At 37.8% G+C, this 22,048-nt stretch overlaps 2 protein-coding genes across 2 annotated transcripts in view; one reads left to right on the top strand and one right to left on the bottom strand.

Annotated features, from left to right (window-relative positions):
- The window catches only part of FRRS1 (ferric chelate reductase 1), a 39,225-nt gene extending 34,748 nt beyond the window's left edge, over positions 1-4,477 (top strand). Inside the window, exons 11-15 of the mRNA XM_052637867.1 lie at positions 1,446-1,543; positions 1,789-1,847; positions 2,980-3,123; positions 4,239-4,300; positions 4,385-4,477. Of these exons, the coding sequence (XP_052493827.1) occupies positions 1,446-1,543; positions 1,789-1,847; positions 2,980-3,123; positions 4,239-4,300; positions 4,385-4,477 (456 nt within the window). The remainder of the gene's footprint in view (positions 1-1,445; positions 1,544-1,788; positions 1,848-2,979; positions 3,124-4,238; positions 4,301-4,384) is intronic.
- A 13,236-nt stretch (positions 4,478-17,713) lies between these two features.
- Positions 17,714-22,048, bottom strand: part of PALMD (palmdelphin) — a 59,289-nt gene continuing 54,954 nt past the window's right edge. Inside the window, exon 8 of the mRNA XM_052637419.1 lies at positions 17,714-18,089. Coding sequence (XP_052493379.1) covers positions 18,046-18,089 — 44 coding nt within the window. The 3' untranslated portion in view covers positions 17,714-18,045. The remainder of the gene's footprint in view (positions 18,090-22,048) is intronic.

A 22,048-nucleotide genomic window follows, 5' to 3' on the forward strand; every position in this document is an offset into this window, starting at 1 on the left:
ATGAACTCCTAGGACTGATTTTTAGGATGGACTGGTTGGATCTTTGCAATCCAAGGGATTCTCAAGAGTCTTCTCCAGTACCACAGTGCAAAAGCATTAGTTTTTCAGCACTCAGCTTTCTTTATAGTCCAACTCTCACACTCATACATGACCTACTGGAAAAATCATAGCCTTGACTAGATGGACCTTTGTTGGCAAAGTAATGTCTCTGCTTTTGAATATACTGTCTAGGTTGGTCATACCTTTCCTTCCAAGGAGGAAGCATCTTTTAATTTCATGGCTGCTGTCACCATCTGCAGTGATTTTGGAGCCCCCCCCAAATAAAGTCAGCCATGGTTTCCACTGTTTCCCCATCTATTTGCAATGAAGTGGTGGGACCAGATGCCATGATCTTCATTTTCTGAATGTTGAGCTTTAAGCCAACTTTTCCTCTCTCCTCTTTCACTTTCATCAAGAGACTTTTTAGTTCCTCTTCAGTTTCTGCCATAAGGGTGGTGTCATCTGCATATCTGAGGTTATTGATATTTCTCCCAGCAATCTTGATTCCAACTTGTGTTTCTTCCAGCCCAGTGTTTCTCATGATGTATTCTGCATAGAAGTTAAACAAGCAGGGTGACAATATACAGCCTTGACGTACTCCTTTTCCTATTTGGAACCAGTCTGTTGTTTCATGTCCGGTTCTAACTGTTGCTTCCTGACCTGCATACAGATTTCTCAAGAGGCAGGTTAGGTGGTCTGGTATTCCCATCTCTCTCAGAATTTTCCATAGTTTATTGTGATCCACACAGTCAAAGGTTTTGGCATAGTCAATAAAGCAAAAATAGATATTTTCCTGGAACTCTCTTGTTTTTTCGATGATCCAGTGGATGCTGGCAATTTGATCTCTGGTTCCTCTGCCTTTTCTAAAACCAGCTTGAACATCTGGAAGTTCAAGTTTCATGTATCTGGCTTGGAGAATTTTGAGCATTACTTTACTAGCATGTGAGATGAGTGTAATTGTGCAGTAGTTTGAGCATTCTTTGGCATTGCCTTTCTTTGGGATTGGAATGAAAACTAGTCTTCGGTGGGCTTCAAATGGCTATGCTGGTGTTAGTGGTCATCTAACATACTGGTGGAAGGGGGCAGCATTCTGTGATTGGATTCCATCACAACCATTTATGCACTGTGTGGACCTGGGTGCATTACACACTACCTCTGAGCCTCAATTCCCTCGTTTGTGGAAGTGGGATATTGATAACTAACCATTAGGCATCAGAGTAAGCATTAGTGATGATGTGTATAAAGTATGTGCCTGGCATAGACACTCAGTGAACAGTGTTTATTATTATTATTAAATGTTTACAGCTAGAGAAAATCCCTAAGAAACTGCTTCTGTGTGTATTATTTTTAATTTGTGGATTTGATGGGCAAGATTAATATCATTAAAATGATATAACTTTGTTCAGCACGCAGGTTATCACCCATACCTTGGTTTTTTAGTGATGGCTTTAGCAGTTCTTCAGCTTCTTTTGGCAGCTTTCAGACCACCTTTACATGACCCAAGGTACTTGTAGTCTTTATTTATAAATGCTCTTAAGGTAGATATCATTAATTGGCTAGCCAATTCCTTTTTTTTTTTTGCATTTTATAAAATTCAGTGATAAATTATATTTACTTAAAAAGGTTTTAAAATGTATTTCAGATAGCTGATGCCTAAGCAATAAGGGAAATTACGTGCTTTTTATTCTCTTGGGAATTTATTGTAGTTCCATCACTTTAAAGAATACTGACTGGTTCTTTATTTGGTAGAAGGAAAATGTTTAACTGGACTCATTGGAGTATGGGAACAGCTGCTAGGATAATAGCAGGTAAGTAATTGTGATGCCACTTATTCATATATAATTGAAAGTTGTTTATACTGCAAGTTGTAATTTGGCTTAAATGATTTTTAGATGCATTAGTAACTGGAGTAATTGGTTGTTGAGGAGAAATCAGTCTTAAGCATTGAAATCCAGAAAGTAATTTCTAGAGGTAACTATTTAAGCTATTATTTCAGTTTCAAGGTTTTAAAAATGACTTTAAAACCCTCCTTTTAAGACTTCTTTTTAGCATTTGCCTTTGCCAGCAGAATAAGCTATGCTGATGACCAAACATATAAGCAGCTCAGCTTGAGGGTCTGTCATGGATTGGGCTGAAATGAGCTTGGGGACCCAGCCCTCTGTCTCCAGGTTTTCTCCTTGGGAATGGTACCTTCCAAGGCAAGGTGTTTTTTAAACATCAAGTATGATTCTGTAGTATTTTTTAAATTAATTTTAATGGAGGATAATTACTTTACAATATCATGATGGTTTTTACCATACATCAACATGAATTGGCCACCTGTATATATGTGTTCCCCTCCCCCGATCCTGAACCCCCTCTCCCAGGTCCCTCCCCACTCTACTCTTCTGGGTTGTCACAGAGTGCTGGCTTTGGGTGCCCTGCTTCATGCATCACACTTGCACTGGCCATCTATTTACATATGATAATGTATATGTTTTAATACTATTCTCTCAAATCATCCCACCCTCCCCTTCTCCCTCTGAGTCCAAAAGTCTGTTCTTTACATCTATGTCTCCTTGTGATGCTTTATGTGATAAATACCTAAGCTGATCTCCTGCCCTCACATTTCTACGTTCTATAGAAATCGTGGAAGAGGAGGTATAGTCAGAAATGGCTTCCATACTTTTCCCCCCTTCTACATTGCAGACTTAAAACATTTTTAAAAGTTTGGGCACCTCTTTCTTAACAATTGGTAGATTGTAATTATAATTTCCCATCTTAGCCTTTCTAGTCTTACAAGAAAAACTAAATTAACTACTTGGTCTTAGTTATTAATCTAACTCATCTCATAAACTCTTTTAGTATATTTCACTTGATATAATTCACACATGTATGCACACACATATATAGTTACCTCTTGAATTGTATTTGAATATGTGTATTTTCTTATAAATGTAGTGGCAGCAATGTTCCTGGGAATGGATTTGCCAGGACTGAATCTTCCTGGCCCATGGAAAACCTATGCAATGATTGGATTTGTAGCCTGGCACGTTGGGACAGAGATTATTCTGGAGATACACGCTTACCGACTCTCTAGAAAAGGTAACCTGCTCAAAGAGCAGTGTTGTAGAATCACTTTATACAAACCGTTGGAATATAATTAGTTTCTCAACACTAATGGTTGACTCTTACATAGTACCTTACTAAATTTTGTTTCCATCACTAAGTCTATGATAAAAATAGTGGAAATTTTCTGCCTTCGTTTTTTATATTCATTAGTATTAGAATTTGTGAGCAAAATGCAAGGGAAAGATGGAAGCTTTTAGGGAAGATGCCTTCTTTGTAAGTACTTTTTTACTTTGCATGCTGGTCTGACATGGGGATAGAATGAACTGAGAGCCCTGAATGACTGGAGCTGAGAGACCCCTGAGAAGGAGGAAGAAGAGATTCTCATCCATAGTTAACACAGGGTAAAGCTGCAGATGAATTTTACCTATTGAACAGACTTCCTGTGTGCTATCACTTATGTTGCCATCTGCATTATATATAGCTAGCTAACCAGCATGCTACATAAGAAGGACTTAATACTTTGCCAGTTCTCTCTAGTGGTAAGGTCCATTTCGGCCCCAGTGCCAGGCAGGGTAAGATACCTGTAGCCATTAGGAGTGGAGAGATTAGTGGAGAATCAGTGACATGTTAGCCTGGTTTCTAGGCTAACTGTCCTTTGTGTCCTAAGGTGGCCTTCTAAAAACAAAACCTCTTTGTTGTCTAGTGTGTGTGCGCAGCAGCTTTTTTGGAACTGAGTAGTAAAAACTGTCCTACCATTTTCTGGCTCTTGATAGGGTAACATACATAGGATTTGAATCTTTTTTTTTTTAATAGTATAGTTGATTTACAATGTTGTGTGGGTTTGACCCCTAAAGGGACTTTTGATAAACACTAGATTATGGCTTGTTATTTAAAAAATATATATGTATTTAACACTTGGATTGTTAGAACTCTGACTAGAAGAAAGTCGTTTCACATGTATCCTGTAGCCAGCTTGTCCTGACTTGTAAGAGTCTTAAATATGCAAGAAGTTTGCAACGTTTGGTCTCTTGAAATGCAAGAATGTACATCTTGGAAATCGGCCAATGCTCCAAATCAGGGCTTTCTTTGAGAATGAGTTTACCTGCATACTCACTGGCCTTACAAACCTTTATTCTTGTTCTTGACAGTTGAAATACTGGATGATGATAGAATTCAGATCCTCCAGTCGTTTACTGCAGCTGAAGCAGAAGTAAGTTCTTTCTTCTTATTTATTGGCACAAACCTTAGTGATTGGAGTTTCCTTTTTTCATATCTCATTTTTTTTTTCTTTTAGGGTTATGTTTTTAAAAAGGTGGTGTTAGCAATTTATGTTTGTGGGAATTTGACTTTTCTCACTATGTTCTTATCTGCAATCAACCGTCTATGAGCGAGCGAACACCTTGGCTTTTGCAGACCAGGTGATAATTACCATCAAGCCAAAAACCGTGATGCCTGTCCTGACTGCCTGGAATGTATTCATGAATTCTAATTAGGGAAGATCAGATCATGTCTATAGAGAAATTCTGAAATCTGGTCTTTAGAGATCCAACATTCAGTAGGGTCCTATGGACTATAAACTGATATAAAGTTTTATATATTATTCTGAGTCTTAATGGGAAGATTGTGTTTGAGGAGAAATAATTCAAATATTTTTTATGCTGCAATTTTAATAATGTTAGCATTTAAGAAAATAACTGTTTTAGAAAAACAAAAGGATGTCATTAGGATAAAATGGAGACTGTATTAAGGTAAATATCTTTTGGACTTAAAGGTGCTGTTGTACTTTAAAGAAAACATTTATTTTTTACTAGTTTCTATGAATGGTCTTTCTTAGGACTTTTTCCCTTTCCCCTTTCCTAAGAATTTTTGAGAAACGTGTTTTTCAGCCTAGTTTTTTAGACATGTCCTTTGTTTTATGTATTTTGTTACTTCCCTGATAAAGGTAAAAGTGGGGTTAACACCATTTCATTAACATTTGAATATATTATTAATATTATAATTTCTTTCTTAACAGTGAAATGCACGTGTGCATCTTTGATTCAGTGTCTTCATATATTTAGCTACAGAGCTAAAATGACATTTTATATGTTAATTGTTTTGACTATGAGATAAAGTCTTAGTCTTTGGAGATTGTAGATTTGCATTTCAAAATTAATAAAATTCATTCTTGTGAGCATTTTAAGAGTTACTCTCTTCTTTTGTGCTAATAAAATAATATGGATGATTCTGTTTTGTTAGAAGTTTCTGATACTACAATGAATTAGAATCATCAGTATTATTTTCCTTCCTATTTCAATAATTTCTCTTTTATGATTGGCTCTCAATTTGCTATGGGGATTTCTAGCCAGTGGGTGGCACCGTAACACTACTACTTTGCTCCTGTTTCCTTGTGCTGATTCATTTTCAGTATTTAATATCTTGGGGTGGCATACTCCTTAAAATTCACTAGCTCTTAATATTTATTTGAAAAATTTCTGCCTTTGAGGGAATGATCACAGTTATAGGTTAGAACTGAAATTAGGGACCAATGTTGTTATTTTTTGGTTCTATCTGTTTTCTAACCATGTTATTTAATAAACCATTGTTTGATACTTCTGTTTACATTTCTGTGACCTGGTAACAAATGAACACAACTATCTTAGATAGATAAAACAAGCAAAACTATATTCTTACAATAAAAAGTTTAGGGAAGCATCACTTCAGTTCAGTTCAGTCGCTCAGTCGTATCTGACTCTTTGTGACTCCATGAATCGCAGCACACCAGGCCTCCCTGTCCATCACCATCTCCCGGAGTTCACTCAGACTCATGTCCATCGAGTCCGTGATGCCATCCAGCCATCTCATCCTCGGTTGTCCCTTTCTCCTCCTGCCCCCAATCCCTCCCAGCATCAGAGTCTTTTCCAATGAGTCAACTCTTCGCATGAAGTGTCCAAAGTACTGGAGCTTCAGCTTTAGCATCATTCCTTCCAAAGAAATCCCAGGGCTGATCTCCTTCAGAATGGACTGGTTGGATCTCCAAGGGACTCTCAAGAGTCTTCTCCAACAGCACAGTTGAAAAGCATCAATTCTTCGGTGCTCAGCCTTCTTCACAGTCCACCTCTCACATCCATTCATGACCACAGGAAAAACCATAGCCTTGACTAGACGGACCTTAGTCGGCAAAGTAATGTCTCTGCTTTTGAATATGCTATCTAGGTTGGTCATAACTTTTCTTCCAAGGAGTAAGCGGCTTTTAATTTCATGGCTGCAGTCAACATCTGCAGTGATTTTGGAGCCCCAAAAAATAAAGTCTGACACTGTTTCTACTGTTTCCCCATCTGTTTCCCATGAAGTGATGGGACCAGATGCCATGATCTTCGTTTTCTGAATGTTGAGCTTCAAGCCAATTTTTTCACTCTCCTCTTTCACTTTCATCAAGAGGCTTTTTAGCTCCTCTTCACTTTCTGCCATAAGGGTGGTGTCATCTGCATATCTGAGGTTATTGATATTTCTCCCGGCAATCTTGATTCCAGCTTGTGTTTCTTCCAGTCCAGCGTTTCTCATGATGTACTCTGCATAGAAGTTAAATAAGCAGGGTAACAATATACAGCCTTGACGAACTCCTTTTCCTATTTGGAACCAGTCTGTTGTTGGAACCAGTCTGTTGTTCTATGTCCAGTTCTAACTGTTGCTTCCTGACCTGCATACAGATTTCTCAAGAGGCAGGTTAGGTGGTCTGGTATTCCCATCTCTCTCAGAATTTTCCACAGTTTATTGTGATCCACACAGTCAAAGGCTTTGGCATAGTCAATAAAGCAGAAATAGATGTTTTTCTGGAACTCTCTTGCTTTTTCGATGATCCAGCGGATGTTGGCAATTTGATCTCTGGTTCCTCTGCCTTTTCTAAAACCAGCTTGAATATCAGGGAGCTCATGGTTCACGTATTGCTGAAGCCTGGCTTGGAGAATTTTGAGCATTACTTTACTAGAGTGTGAGATGAGTGCAATTGTGCGGTAGTTTGAGCATTCTTTGGCATTGCCTTTCTTTGGGATTGAATGAAAACTGACCTTTTCCAGTCCTGTGGCCACTGCTGAGTTTTCCAAATTTGCTGGCATATTGAGTGCAGCACTTTCACAGCATCTTTCAGGATTTGAAATAGCTCAACTGGAATTCCATCACCTCCACTAGCTTTGTTTGTAGTGATGCTTTCAAAGGCCCACTTGACTTCACATTCCAAGATGTCTGGCTCTAGATTAGTGATCACATCATCATGATTATCTGGATCATGAAGATCTTTTTTGTACAGTTCTTCCATGTATTCTTGCCACCTCTTCTTAATATCTTCTGTTTCTGTTAGGTCCATACCATTTCTGTCCTTTATCGAGCCCATCTTTGCATGAAATGTTCCCTTGGTATCTCTAATTTTCTTGAAGAGATCTCTAGTCTTTCCCATTCTGTTGTTTTCCTCTATTTCTTTGCATTGATCACTGAAGAAGGCTTTCTTATCTCTTCTTGCTATTCTTTGGAACTCTGCATTCAGATGCTTATATCTTTCCTTTTCTCCTTTGTTTTTTGCTTCTCTTCTTTTCACAGCTATTTGTAAGGCCTCCCCAGACAGCCATTTTGCTTTTTTGCATTTCTTTTCCATGGAGATGGTCTTGATCCCTGTCTCCTGTACAATGTCAGGAACCTCATTCCATAGTTCATCAGGCACTCTATCTATCAGTTCTAGGCCCTTAAATCTATTTCTTACTTTCTAAACTTTTTTATGTTAAAAAAAAATACGATTAGTTCAAGGACCTAAATTCTATCTGGTATAAGTAATAGCCTCAGTGATGTATCTTACACCTTTTTCTGGGTAAAATGATATGTTTTTGTCCTTTTTGTAGGTGTTTGTCATAAGTAGCTTAGGGTTTGAGATGTGATGTTTACGTGTTCATGTTCTATAAGTGCCAGGCTACTTACAGTCTAAGCTTTCTTTTTGAATGTCTTTATATAAAAGCATAGGGCTTCCCAGGTGACTCAGTGGTAAAGAATCTGCATGCAGTGCAGGAGATACAAGAGACTTGCATCTGACCCCTGGGTTGGAAGATCCCCTGGAGTTAAAAAAATGGCAATCCACTCCGGTATTCTTGCCTAGAGAATTCTGTGGGCAGAAGAGCCTGGTGGGCTATAGTCCATGGGACTGCAAAGAGCTGGACACGACTGAGTGAGCATCCCTTTTTATTGGCTCAGTGGTAAGGAATTTGCCTGCAATGCAGGAGATTTAGGTTTGATTCCTGGGTCAGGAAGATCCCCAGGAGGAGGAATGGCAACCCACTCCAATATTCTTGTCTGGAAAATCCCATGGACAGAAGAGCCTGGTGGGCTACTGTCCATATGGTTGCAGAGTTGGACATGACTAAAGTGACTGAGCACGCATGCATACACATTTAAAGCATTAAAAAAATATATAGATCACAGAGTTGGACACGACTGAGCAACTGAGCGCACACACATAGAAAGCTAAATGTATGCTAAAATGTTTTCCTGTAATTTTCAATTATGAGGGGCTTAAAGGTTAATAAATGACATTTGACAAGGAAAGATTTGTTTAAGGAAAAGATGAACCTTGGTGTGTTTGGTTTTCAACTACATAATCTTACTGGATTTCCATTGCTGAGGGTAACCTGTTTTACTTTTCTTTTGCACTAATTTTGTCTGTTGACCCTGGATATATCAATTGATAAACAGAGTTGTCCAAAGAAGTCTTTATCATTTAATTTTAGTAGACCAACAAACCTTTTCATTAATATCAAATTTATGATTCTTCTGCTTATGAATGGTTGATATCTACAAATTGAAAATGCCTATTCTTTTTTTTTTTTAAGTAAGTATGGCATCCTTGTGTTCCAATAATCTAACACATATTATTTTTATTTATTTATTTATTTGGGTGCACAGGGTCTTTGTTGTAGCACACAGGATTTTGATCTTCATTGTGGAATGGGGGATTTTTTTTTTTTTTTTTTTAGTTGTGGCATGAGGGATATAGCTCCCTGACCAGGGATTGAACGTGGGGCCCCTACTTCAGGAGCATAAAGTCTTAGCCACCAAGGAAGTCTCCAAAATGCCTAATCTTTACTTCTCTCAATTTTCCTTCATGTTTTTATAATAAACAATCTGTTTTTTAAAAAAAGATATCTTTTTATAGGAGTGATTATTAAACTAAATGCCTTTGTATCTTAAACTATGTTGCCCCTAACAGCAAAGCCTGAATTTTGTTCTTCAAGATGGATTCTTCTATAAAATAAAAATAAGGTATTTTTTTAAGAAACAAATTCTGGAATGTTGTGGTTGGGGTAACATTCATAACTGATACTATTTTTTTTTTATTGCTTTCCTATCTTTGAAAATCATTCTTGGGGACATAGGTAACCTATGGCATAAGTTTTTGAATAAATGATTCAAACTCACTGTAATTCCTACTTGGTTATCAGGATTTTGGCTCAAACGTGTGTTAAGTGATATTTGTCCCACCCACCTCCTGCCCCAGTACCGGCTGCAGTGGGAGAAGGCAGATGCAGCAGATGCCAGCTAGGAAGCCCTGGGGGCATGGAATTTCTGACTGAAGTTCTATGTATTTGTATTCTGGTGAAACAAGAAAAAACAAAACAAAGGTCCTTATTTAAGATAATCCGTTGTAGATGGGAATGAAAGAAAGATTTCTTCTAAACTCTTTTCAAATCAGATTAGGTTACATCCTGTCACTCTGCATATCCTGTTTCTTTCCTCCTTGCCCAATATCCACCGGGCTCATCTCTACACCCAGGTCAGATGGCCACCTGCCTGGAATGCCCCTTCTGTTCCCCTCTTCCTAGAAAAAACTAATTTATTAACTTGTGGCTCAAAATCTTTCTTGTTTTTGGAGCCTTCTTGACTGTTTCTTCTATATAGATCTCTCCTGACCATCCTTATAAAGGGTGGGTTGGAAGGCAGCTAATCCTGTAACTACAAAGGACTGGGAGTTTGGGAGTGGAATTGGAAGACCTGAATATATACGTTTGGTTTATGGGACTCATGTCGTTGAGGAAGTCACTCATCTCTGAGCCTCATGCCTTCATCTGCAAGGCCCATCTCACAGGGAAGTTGTGAGGAAGAAATAAAGTGGTGCCAGCAAAAGATACTTTGAACAGATTGTTGATGATGTCATTGCTATTGATTACAGTGTTAAACTTTGGTAGCTTTTAAGCTATGAAATGTGTAGTTTTTATTTGGTAAAAGATTTGATGTTTACCTTGAAAGCATAATGCTAAGTGAAATAGCCAGACAAGAAAGGACAGCTATTATGTAATTTATTTACTTGGAGTATCTAGACTAATCATATTCATAGAGATATAAAGTAGAATGGTGACTGCCAAGGGCTGGGTTGTGGGGACGGAGGAAAGGGGACTTATTGTTTAATGGATACAGATTTTCTGTTGATGATGAAATTGTTTTGGAGATTTACGGCGATGATGCTTACTTGTGATGATGACATTGTGAATAGTATCCATGCAAGTAGTTAAAATGGAAAACTTTGTGTTACATATATATTTTATCACAATAAAAAAATTGATGTTTATAGGAATGCTATTCATAATTGTCAAATGATAAAAACAGCCCATCTGGGGATAAATGAACAAGGAAGTTGTGATACATACATTCAAAGAAATAGTATTCAGCCATAAAAAATATATGAAATACTGATGTGTGCTGTCACATGGATGAACCCTCAAAACATATGCTTCTCCATGGCTACCAGAGACATCGAAGGACTAGAATAAAAGGAACAACAAACAAACAAATATGCTAAGTGAATCAGACACAAAATGTCACATATTATGATTGTATGAAATATCCAGAACAGGTAAATGCATGGAGACGGCAGAGTAGTGATGGCCAGGGCCTTGAAGGGAGGGAATAGAGGAGGAAGTGGGAGTAAATGCCTAATGGATATAAGGTTTTATTTTGGGGTGAGGAAAAGGTTTTGGAGATAGATAGAGGTGGTGGTTGTACAACATTGTGAATATAAGAAATGCTACTTTAAAATGCTTACTCTATCTTTTGTGAATTTCTCCCCAGTAAAACAGATAATTTATCTAATTACAACTCTTGGATTATACCTTTTGCTGGCCTTAAATTTGGTATCAGCTTAATTTCTTATTTCATTATCAAAGAAGTTAATGTAATTTTATATTGTGCCTGGTTATATAGCTTTAGTTTAAAGGAGAGGTAGTTCCTAGAACATATCTTTAGAAGTATATTGTCTTCATATGATATTCTTCTTATTCACGTGTAAAAGAAATTCATATTACATTCACATGTAAAAGAATTCACATTAATATGTCTTCTTATTCACATGTAAAATAAATTGTACTGTACTCTGGGTTTCTGAGTTGGTGATGGACAGGGAAGCCTGGTGGGCTGCAGTCCATGGGGTCGCAAAGAGTTGGACACAACTGAGCCACTGAACTGAACTGAACTGGATTTCTTGCAAGAACCTAAAGAAATTTTTTGATTCCCAGTCAGATGCTAAGACATAGTAATCAAGTTCTGGGAATAAGAATTTCCTGAACCCATATATTCTAAGTATGTGATTTCTACTGCCAGTAATGGCTAAGATCCTGCAAAATAGACTCTCCTTCAGAAAACTAGGGTAAACTTCAAAAAGCAGCTATCTAAAAGCCCCAGGGAGTGGTGAGACGTAGGAAGATTTGGATGAGGTGTCCACACTCGGAGGAGGAGAATTGTCTGGAGTTTCCTGTTTTCACTGTTTCTAGCCTTAGAACAGTTGAAGTCAGTTGTGTGTGTGGTGTTGAATGGCAGGGGAAACCACAGAGTCCCTGGCATAGAAATCCAGAGGATTGATGGCTGGCCCAGTTGTAGCTGTCAGGGAGTGGGGTGAGAGGAGGAGGGCTCCTTTCCTGAAAAGGAAAACGCTAGAGAGGGAATCCCAAACCCTGTTTGCCCACAGCGCCGATGAATCCTTGAGTATGTTCATGTGCATAAAGCCGATGCAAAGCTGCTAGATCAGATGGGAAAGGCTGACGAGACTGGAGCTGTAACGCAAGTAGCAAGAATGTGCAGTCCAACCCAGCTATTGCCTGCTAAACAAAGAAGCAACTTTCACTGGGGAAAAATAAAGAGGATCCAGAATTTTATTTTATGATATACAGATAATCCAAAGTTACCTGATATAAGAAGAATCAAGAAACTCTGGCCCATTCTCCAAAGAAAGGGTTTTGCTAACTTTTTCTTTAAGCGGATTGATAGAAAATATTCTGGGTTTTGCGGCCCACCTATGGTCTCTGTAGCATAAGCATTTTTTTTTTTTTTTAAACAGTCCTTCAAAAAATGTGAGAAATCGTTTTTAGTTTCTGGGCCATACAAAAACAAGTTGTGGGATGGACTTAGCCTTTGGGCCATAGTTTGTCAACCCTTGCTCTAAAGAAAGAGCAATCAATGGAGACCAATTTTTGATATTCCTTACATGATTAGTTTCAGGAGATAAGAACTTTAATGTATGTATTATAACTACTCTCAGGCTATCTAAAAAGAAACTTGTTTGCTATAAATAAAAATCCATAGAAATAGAAACAATACAAAAGGACCATATGAAAATAGAGAAGCTAAAAATTTACAGTATTTGAAATAGTTCAGGAGAGAATGTTAGAATGAAGATGTCAGGAAATAAGAGCCAATGAACTTGAAGATAGATCAATGGAAATTAATGGAATAAGGAAAAATTTTTGAAAGAGAAATGGCCAGAATACCAAGGCCTGTTAATGATAGCATCTTTAGTATTCTCTCAGGAGAGGAGAATCCAAGTTAATAATGACTGGAAAATCCCCAAATTTACTAAAGGCCTAACTTTACTGGTTCATGATGCAGGAAAACAACTCAAGCAGGAGAATGTTGACAGTCATGCTTATACAAGTCATAGTCAAACTCTTGAAAGCAAAAATTACAGAGCAAGTCTAGAAAGCAGAGAGAGAAAAATTAAGCATTCCAGAAAGGGGAACAATGATTTGGTTAGCATTTGAATTCCCTGGTGCTCAGACGGTGAAGAATCTTCCTGCAATGCAGGGGACCTGGGTTCAGTCCCTGGGTTGGGAAGATCCCCTGGAGGAGAGCATGGGAACCCACTCCAGTATTCTTGCCTGGAGAATCCATGGACAGAAGTGCCTGGTGGGCTACAGTCCGTGGGGTCACAAAGAGCTGGACACAACTGAGCAACTAAGCACAAACACAGCACAGGGATCTTATGGAGCCCAGACAGTGTGGAATAACATCCAAAAGAGAAAAAGAGTAAGAATTCTAGTTGCAGAAAAAATATCCTTCAAGAATGAAATAGAAATGAGACGACATTTAAGAGAATTTGTTAGCACGTATGCACTACAAGATGCCAAAGGTTCTTCAGACTGAAGAGAAATGACAGCTGGATCCTGGGAAAGAAATGAAGAAAACTCAAAATGATAAACAGTTAGTAAATAAAAAGTCCCTTTTGGACTTTTACAACCTAAGTTCTTTATGAAAAATATGTCAGATTAAAGCAAAAAACAGAGTCTACATTGTTTTGTGGGGTTTATAATGTATGCAGATATAATGCATATAACAAGTTCATAAAGGATGGCAAGAGATAATGGCCTCATACAGTTGAAAGGTGTCTGCATTTTATATGAAGTTATACAATGTTAGTTCTAAGTGAAAAGTTCAAGATGTATATTGTAATTCTTACAGAAATAAAAAATAAGACATATATAAGAAGCCAGCAGAAAGAATGATATAAAATCTTAAAATTATTTGCTGCTGCTAAGTCACTTCAGTCATGTCTGACTCTGTGCGACCCCAGAGACGGCAGCCTACCAGGCTCCTCTGTCCCTGGGATTCTCCAGGTAAGAACACTGGAGTGGGTTTCCATCCCCTTCTCCAATGCATGAGAGTGAAAAGTGAGAGTGAAAAGTGAAATTGAAGTCGCTCAGTTGTGTCTGACTCTTCGGGACCCCGTGGGCTGCAGCCCACCAGCCTTCTCCGTCCATGGGATTTTCCAGGCAGGAGTACTGGAGTGGGTTGCCATTTCCTTCTCCATAAGACAATTTAATTTAAAGGCTAGAAAAGAAAAATACAAGAGCAAAAAAGCAAAAACAAAACAAAACAACATAGTGAGGATAAAGAGAGAACAAATAATAATATTGTAGGCCAAAACTCAACCACATTAATAATTACATTAAATGTTAATGGACTAAAAACTCCAGTTAAAGCAGAGAAGGTCAGATGGATAAAAAAGTAAAACCCATGATATGATTTATTAAAATATAAAGGGACGAATAGGTTGAAAGTAAAGAAATGGAAAAAAAGCATAGCATGAAATAATAATCTTGAGAAGGAAGAATGTCTGTTTTCAGCCAAAGAGTAGCATCAGAGATAGACTTTACTTTTTTTTTTTTTGAGATAGACTCTTCTTAATTGATTATAGCATTAATATGTTGAGAACTCAATAAGTAACTCGAGTAGTGTAAACATCCATGAGCCCATATTGATTTAAATTAATGATTGAATAAATCAACAAATGAAGGAGAACAGACAAATCTATACAGAAGAATTTGAAATAACTAATACAGATACTTTGTCCTCAAGGAAAGTGAGCCTAACTTCCTATTACTTAAGTGTGGGCTCTGCGTAGTGACTTCCTGCCAATGCAGACAGCAAAAAAGAATGATTTTACAGTGAAGAAATCTGACTAAATTATATTAGCCAGTTTATCAAGGTCAACATTAACAGTGATAAATCATGTTGAAAGTATGTATCATTGATATGATCTGATAAAAATGGCACTTTACCTCTTTAGTCTTCCTTTCACAAACTTATGACCTCAGTTTAATCAGGAAAGTAACATCAGACCATTTGCGGTAGAGAGACATCTTATACAATACCTGGTTGGCAATTTTCAAAATTGTTAAACTTATCAAAAACAAGGAAAGTCTGAGAAACAGTCATAGCCAAGTGGAGCCTAAGGAGATATGACAACTAAAAGTAATGTGGTTTTCCATATACGGTCCTGGAACTGAGAAAGTACATTAGGTAAAAACTATGGAAATCTGAATAAATTATGCTGCTGCTGCTAAGTCACTTCAGTCGTGTCTGACTCTGTGTGACCCCATAGACTGCAGCCCACCAGGCTCCCCCATCCCTGGGATTCTCCAGGCAAGAACACTGGAGTGGGTTGCCACTGCCTTCTCCAATGCATGAAAGTGAAAAGTGAAAGTGAAGTCACTTAGTCGTGTCCGACTCTTCATGACTCCATGGACTGCAGCCTACCAGGCTCCTCCGTCCATGGGATTTTCCAGGCAAGAGTACTGGAGTGGGTCGCCATTGCCTCCTCCGGAATAAACTATGAGACCTTAATGAATAATAATGTATCGTTTTTGGTTCATTAATTATAATAAATGTACCATACGAATGTAGGATGTTAATAATAGGGGAAACTGGGTGAGGAGTATATGGGAACTTTATATTATCCTCTGAATTTTTCTCTTAATCCAAAGCTGTTCTTTGAAATAATGTTGAATATGGTTGACTGTAGATAAAACAACTCGAGCATGTGTCTCCTCATCTCGGGGAGAAGGTGAGCTCTTTGTATAAAGGATAACTGCCTCTTATTAGATGGAAACAGTTGTCTTTCTAGTTGCTTGAATGGTTGAATACGTGTAGAAGGATAAATATGGAAGCTGAATAGAAAAATGGCTGGATGGTGCCAGTTTAATGCCTCATCTTTATTTTCATCATTTCATGCCTCATCTCCACATCCACCTTCTTTGTCTTGCTTTGTTATGTAAGCATTTCTCCTTTGCTAGCTGAAGCAATTGTAGAAGGCGTGAAAATGTTAGTCGCTCAGTCGTGTCTGACGCGTTGCTACCCTATGGACTGTAGTGCCCCAGGCTCTTCTGTCCAAGGGATTTTCTAGGCAAGAGCACTGGAGTGGGTTGCCGTTCTCTTCCCCAGGGGATCTTCCCAACCCAGGGATTGAACTTGAGTCACCTGCATTGCAGGCAGATTCCTTGTTGTCTGAGCCACCAGGGCAGCCCAATATTACACTTTGTCAATAGAGAGTACTGGAGGGATGCTGCAAGGGCAAGAAGGCACCTCACTTCCATTTTCCAGCTTTCCTTCCTTCTCACTGAGTACAGGGACCAGTGGATTGGTATGTGAATGGCCCAGTCTCACCTCAGCAGCTCTGACCGACTAGCTCCAGGTTTGCACTCAAGCCCCATCCTGCTCACCTGGCAGCCAGTTTCACAGCAGCTCCAGCTTCATCCCCAGGCCAAAGGCCAGCTCCTGCCTCCCACACCTTCTGGCTATGCTGGGCCACTTCTACATACAAGCCCTGGTCCATGACTCACGGTGAGTGGCTAGATGATCTGCCAGTCAGATTCTGGCTCATGTTGCCTGTGACCAACTGGTGTTACAAAGCCTCCCTTGGAGATTACATCTTTCCCCTTCTGAACTATTTACTCATTCATTTGTTTGTTGACCACTTCCTTGGTGCTAAGCACTGTTCTAATAAATTTTTGTGTATAAAAGCAAAACCCAGTGATTTATTCACGAGGATGACAGAGCTACAAAAGAATGTGCAGATTTGACAGGTTATTTATGGTAAAGCCAAAGGCATGAAAGAGAGGGAATGGTACCCTTGGACCTGGGATAGGGGTGTTTCTGTGAAAGTGCTTCTGAAATTTGACCCTTCAGGTTTCCCAGAACATTTCAGGCCAGCTGAGGAGCTCTCTCCTCTTAGAGAAAAACTGCCCTTTGCAAACAAATCATCTGAGGCTGATGCTCCCCAGGTAAATTCTTGTCCTCATCAGGATCTGCTTCTTTTACTGCTCATTACCTCCACATCAGTAGCTCAGATAATTTCATCATGGACTTACCAGGGAAATTCAGTGTTTTCCCTGAGAGAGAAAAACAGACTATTCACTGAAAGACTTGGCAGGACCTGGGTAATTTGCACTGGCAATCCAAGGGAAGATGTGTTTGAGTGGATTTTGGAGGCTTGTTGGATGGAAGACAGAATAAGAAGGTAGAGTAGGAGAGAACAGTTATGGGAGTATCCTCCAAATCATGATTTAACATCTTGGCAAAAATACTTTCTAATTAAGTGTTGTACACTTTATTAGTAAGTCTTAGCATTAGGATTCTGACTTATTTATAAGAACTGGTCGAACATTAAACCAGATTTGTGTTGAGAATTTAAGAAGTCCTCCATACAACAGCCTTGGGCCATAATCAGTCACTGTACCCTGGAATTCACATCAAAATGAATGAAAGAAGATATTTCAAGAAGAATAAACATATTGGTTATCAACTTTAAAGTCATGTACACGAATAAGATAATCCAAGTCCAGTCCCCAAATAAGAGGATAATTATTGCATGCAGCTTTGAAATGTATGAAAAGAACTTTAAGTCTCAATTGAATTGTTCCTTGACAGGGGATGTAGTTGCCTGAGTCCTTGTTGACTTGGGATGGCATGATTACTTGTCAGAGTTGAAGATGAATATTTCTGTGATAAGGCACAGTGACCTCCTATAATCCCTCAGTCTTTTTGTTAGCAAAATTACAATGTCAATTAATAAAATATAGTTGGGCTATTTTAAATAACTTTATTTGTAAATTTAACAAGCTCTTATTAGAAATGCTTTGGTATCAATACAATAGAAATATGTTGGTTTCCCCTCCACTGAATCATATCAAGTAACTGGAAAAGTTAAGCTTTTGTTCTCCCCAGCATTTTTTGGAATTTTTTCAAATAATGACTTCTGCTTATCCACATGGCATAATATGGCTATAATTATAATTTTTTGTATCTTAGGAAAAAGAAACAAAATATCCAGAAGAGAAATCTGCAAATGTTTCTTAGTTTCTTCTTCAGTGGATGTTTATGTAGATGGTACACCTCTTAGATAACCTTTTTCCCCAGCTTTGCCATTCTCATCCTTAATGCTGTAAAATAAAGAAAAAAATAGAGAGTTATAAAAAGCTTTAATTTTCACTCTAAATGACCATTTCATAGATTGCAGGAAAGTTTGAAACATACCTCAGATGATTTTATCCAACAATGTGAGCATTGTTTTAGTAGCATAAAAAGATAGTAGAAATAATAAGCTATGGTTAACTTAGGGAAGAAGCAGGTTCAGAACTAGAAGGAACCTATTTCTACAAATATTAATAAAGCAAACACAGCATAAACTGAGTAAATACAGGACTAGTGCACATTAATACTATTAGCCATAGATAAATAGCTATGGGTCAACAACTGTGTTTTGTGCATCTGAGCTATGTACTACTAAAGAGAAAAAAGCATTGATATAAGCCCTAATTCATGATGGGTGGGTTGTTTTTTAACTTATCAAATCTAGTTGTCGAAAGGGGCTTCATCCTTAGGTATAGAATGGCAAGAACAAATTTTTTAAATAATGAAACAATGTGAACTAGTTAATTAGGAGTTGGAGTCATTATGAAATGTCTTTGTCAAGATATAAGTACTTTCAAATGGCAAATTTATCTTTTTGAGAATATTTCACTGTTAATGATGTATTAGATATACAAGCCATTTAAAAAATATAAGATTTAAAATTCATAACACTGCTCTTAATAGTTAAGACCTGACTATAGCTGCCTCAGTCATGTTCCAAAAGTTGAGAGATGCTTTCAAGGCACCAATCATTACATTCATGTGTAATATTGCCCAAGAACCAGGTATTTAGCTGTTTGAAAATTTTTGTTTAATAAAAAAAAGCAAAAAGGAAATCATATTCTCTCATTTCACAGTTATATATTAGTTCTGTATTGAAAAATGAAGTGACCCTACTTCTAAGAAGCTCTTTTTCACAAATACGGGAAAGTTCGGGATCCAACACTATAAGGAGACCATGGTCAATTTTGTTGTCGCTATACTCATATGAAATGTTGTCATTAAATGAAGCCAAAGAGCTTTATTTGCCTGGGAACTTTAAGGGAAAGGATTATTTTCAGTGGCAGGATCAAGAATATTTCCTTGACTTTAGGACCAGCTGAGATAATTTTCCTTTGCTCTGTAGCCAGGAAGATGGTCCCAATTGCTGGGAGATGTTGGATGGTGAAACCTAATGACAGGAGTGTACCTCCACATCAAGAAGCAAACTGAAGGCAGAAGGCAAGTCTTTATAGTGTTTACTCTGAGTCTTTGGGCCATTACCTCTCCTGTACCATTACCTTTCCCGAACCAAAATAAGAGCAGGGGCAAAGTCCATTTTAAGGGACTTTTTGAAGGTCTCTTTTAAGGCAAGGGCAAAGTCTCCTCCCTACAACTACTACTCAACTTAGATTCAGTAAAGCAGGCCTACCCAGTTGCTACAGACCTTCAATGAATTGTGAAAGGACATCCTGGATGTCTGCATTCTCAGGAGTGAAACAATCCAGTAGCTCACTGTCCCATTTCTTAAGGTTAAAAAAAAGAATTCTAGATTGTTAGAGTCTGCTATTTCTTTCTTTAGGCTATGGTTAGTAGACGGTGTGAGTTCCAAGTAGCTGTGTGGGGACAGGCAATGAGAAAGCCCAATGGTATAGCAGCTAAAAAACCTGAGTTATCACCTCTCTTTTTACTTTTCCTTTCTATTCTTCTCTGATCTCTATTTCCTCTCCCTATGGCAATCCAGACACAGTTTTGATTGTTTTTAACTTGACAGAGGAGAGCTTGCTTCCTTACTTTCAGTATCCCTTGGCTTCTGATCGTTGCCACAGGTTGGCAATTCTGGCACCAATAGCTTGTGAATCCCCTGGAGCTGAGGTTCCCTACCTATTTATTCTGAAATGCCACTGACATCTATAAGAGGGGAGAACAGAGCTAGAAGTACAAAAGTAGGTAGGTGAGGATTACCAAAGGGAGCCAGTTGTCCAGTTGGTGGGGATAGTAATAAAGCCCCAGCAAAGCGGTACATGGCCACACATTGGTGGATGTATCTGGCATTGAACCAGATATTTTGAACATGACCCTGTTATACTTACTTTAGCAAATGGACGTAACTTTTCCTAAATTTTCTTGTCATGTCTCATCCTGTTCAAAGTTTTAACTAAATCGGGTCTTTAGAATCCCCGGGTTCCACTTTTCTCCATCTTTCTTTCTCCTTCATGCTCTTTCCAAGTTAAAAATTAGATAAGACTTTGATAATAATATTTGCACAAATGAAAGAGACTTATAGTTCTTAACTATTACTGTGCCTGCTAGGAATGTTTATATTTAGTAGGGCACCTATACCATAAATAAAGGAATTGAATTAAATGGTGGATTTCCAAGTATCAATATGCATTTTGGGGGAAGGGGGATAGAGAGAAGCTTAAACTACTTGGTGCTTGTGAAATTAAAATGCATGGGTGGCTATAAATTCTATGTATATGGATGATCCTGAGGTCAATATGATATACTTATTTTTAACACCCATTTAAAAATATCAGTTCTGTAATCCACACGCTGAATTAGAAAACAAGAATGTAAAACAGTATTATGATAGAAAGCAAGGAATTTGGAGGATTCTGTTTATAAGATGCTTTGATTGATAGAACATAACTTTGTATTGTTACTTTGTCTGGAAAAGTCTTCCTGTTTTCATTATTTTAGCTCCGCGGCATGATTAGTGTTGTCTGGAAACATTAGTCACTTCCTATATTTTTCTCTGTGGTAAATGTGTTGACACGAGTAGGGGAGAAGGAATAAGGGTGTTCAGGAGGAGCTGGCTAACATCCAAGTTAAAAAATAGGAGGTTTTATAGTGGGTAATGCCACTGCTCTTGACCATAAAGAGTGTGTGCCTCTTTTCTAAGTTTTCTGTGTTATTCTTGAAAAAATGGATTTAAGATGCAAAATGTGATCAATAAACAAAGCTCATTCTCAAAACAGAGGAACTTTTAGTTTTAGTAGGTTTCTTTTGTGGGGACACACCATTAAACTCTGATTTAGGTAGATAATGTAAAAGGAAAGGAAAGTGAAGTAGCTCAGTCGTGTCCGACTCTTTGCGACCCCATGGACTGTAGCCTACCAGGCTCCTCTGTCCATGGGGTTTTCCAGGCAATAGTACTGGAGTGGATTGCCATTTCCTTCTCCAGCAGATCTTCCTGACCCAGGGCTGAAACCCAGGTCTCCCACATTGTAGACAGACGCTTTACTGTCTGAGCCACCATGGAAGTCAGATAATGTAAGTGTACACTTACCAATAGGTTAGAAATTCTTCAGATAATCAAATTTACAATTGGTATGCCTAATTTAACTACTTAATAGAAAGGGAAGAGGTCCATTTTATTGTATCATTGGCAACCTAAGACTAGGTTGCTGGGTTACAGAGGAAAAATCCTTTCTGAATTGTCCTACCAATTAATTGTATCACAGTTCTACCAGATTATCAGGTTCTTTGATTGCTGGAGAAGCTGGGACTTAATAGTTACTGCTTTTTAATGAGAATACTCTCATTAGAACATTTAAAATGACTATCCCTTTCACAGATCCAGTACTTACGTCTGGATAATTTGATTTATGTCTTTAGGCATGGTAAGTACAGCTTTTATAATTAGTTTGATTATGTTTTTATTTATTGTTCATAAATAAGTAGAATACAATATTCAAGTGATAATAAAGAATATAAAATTGATGAGCTATCACTTTTGTAGAAAAAGTGTTATTTTCTATTCAATACTAAAAAAATTAGATAGCTATAAAACTTTACAGGGAATGAGAACGTATGGAATGCAAATATTTAGAAAATAAAAAAATAAAATGTCTAAGTTAGGGAAGATTATGTGACATAAATATTATAATGTAGAATAAACTGATACCTTTTGTGAAATGTAGAAAAATGAAGGACATAAAGTTCTTAAAATTATAAAAGTGTAGAGAAACAAGATATAGCAAAGTAATAAAATATCACGCTAAAA

This window comes from Budorcas taxicolor, chromosome 3 (genome assembly GCF_023091745.1).
Source record: "Budorcas taxicolor isolate Tak-1 chromosome 3, Takin1.1, whole genome shotgun sequence".
NCBI classification, from domain to species: domain Eukaryota; kingdom Metazoa; phylum Chordata; class Mammalia; order Artiodactyla; family Bovidae; genus Budorcas; species Budorcas taxicolor.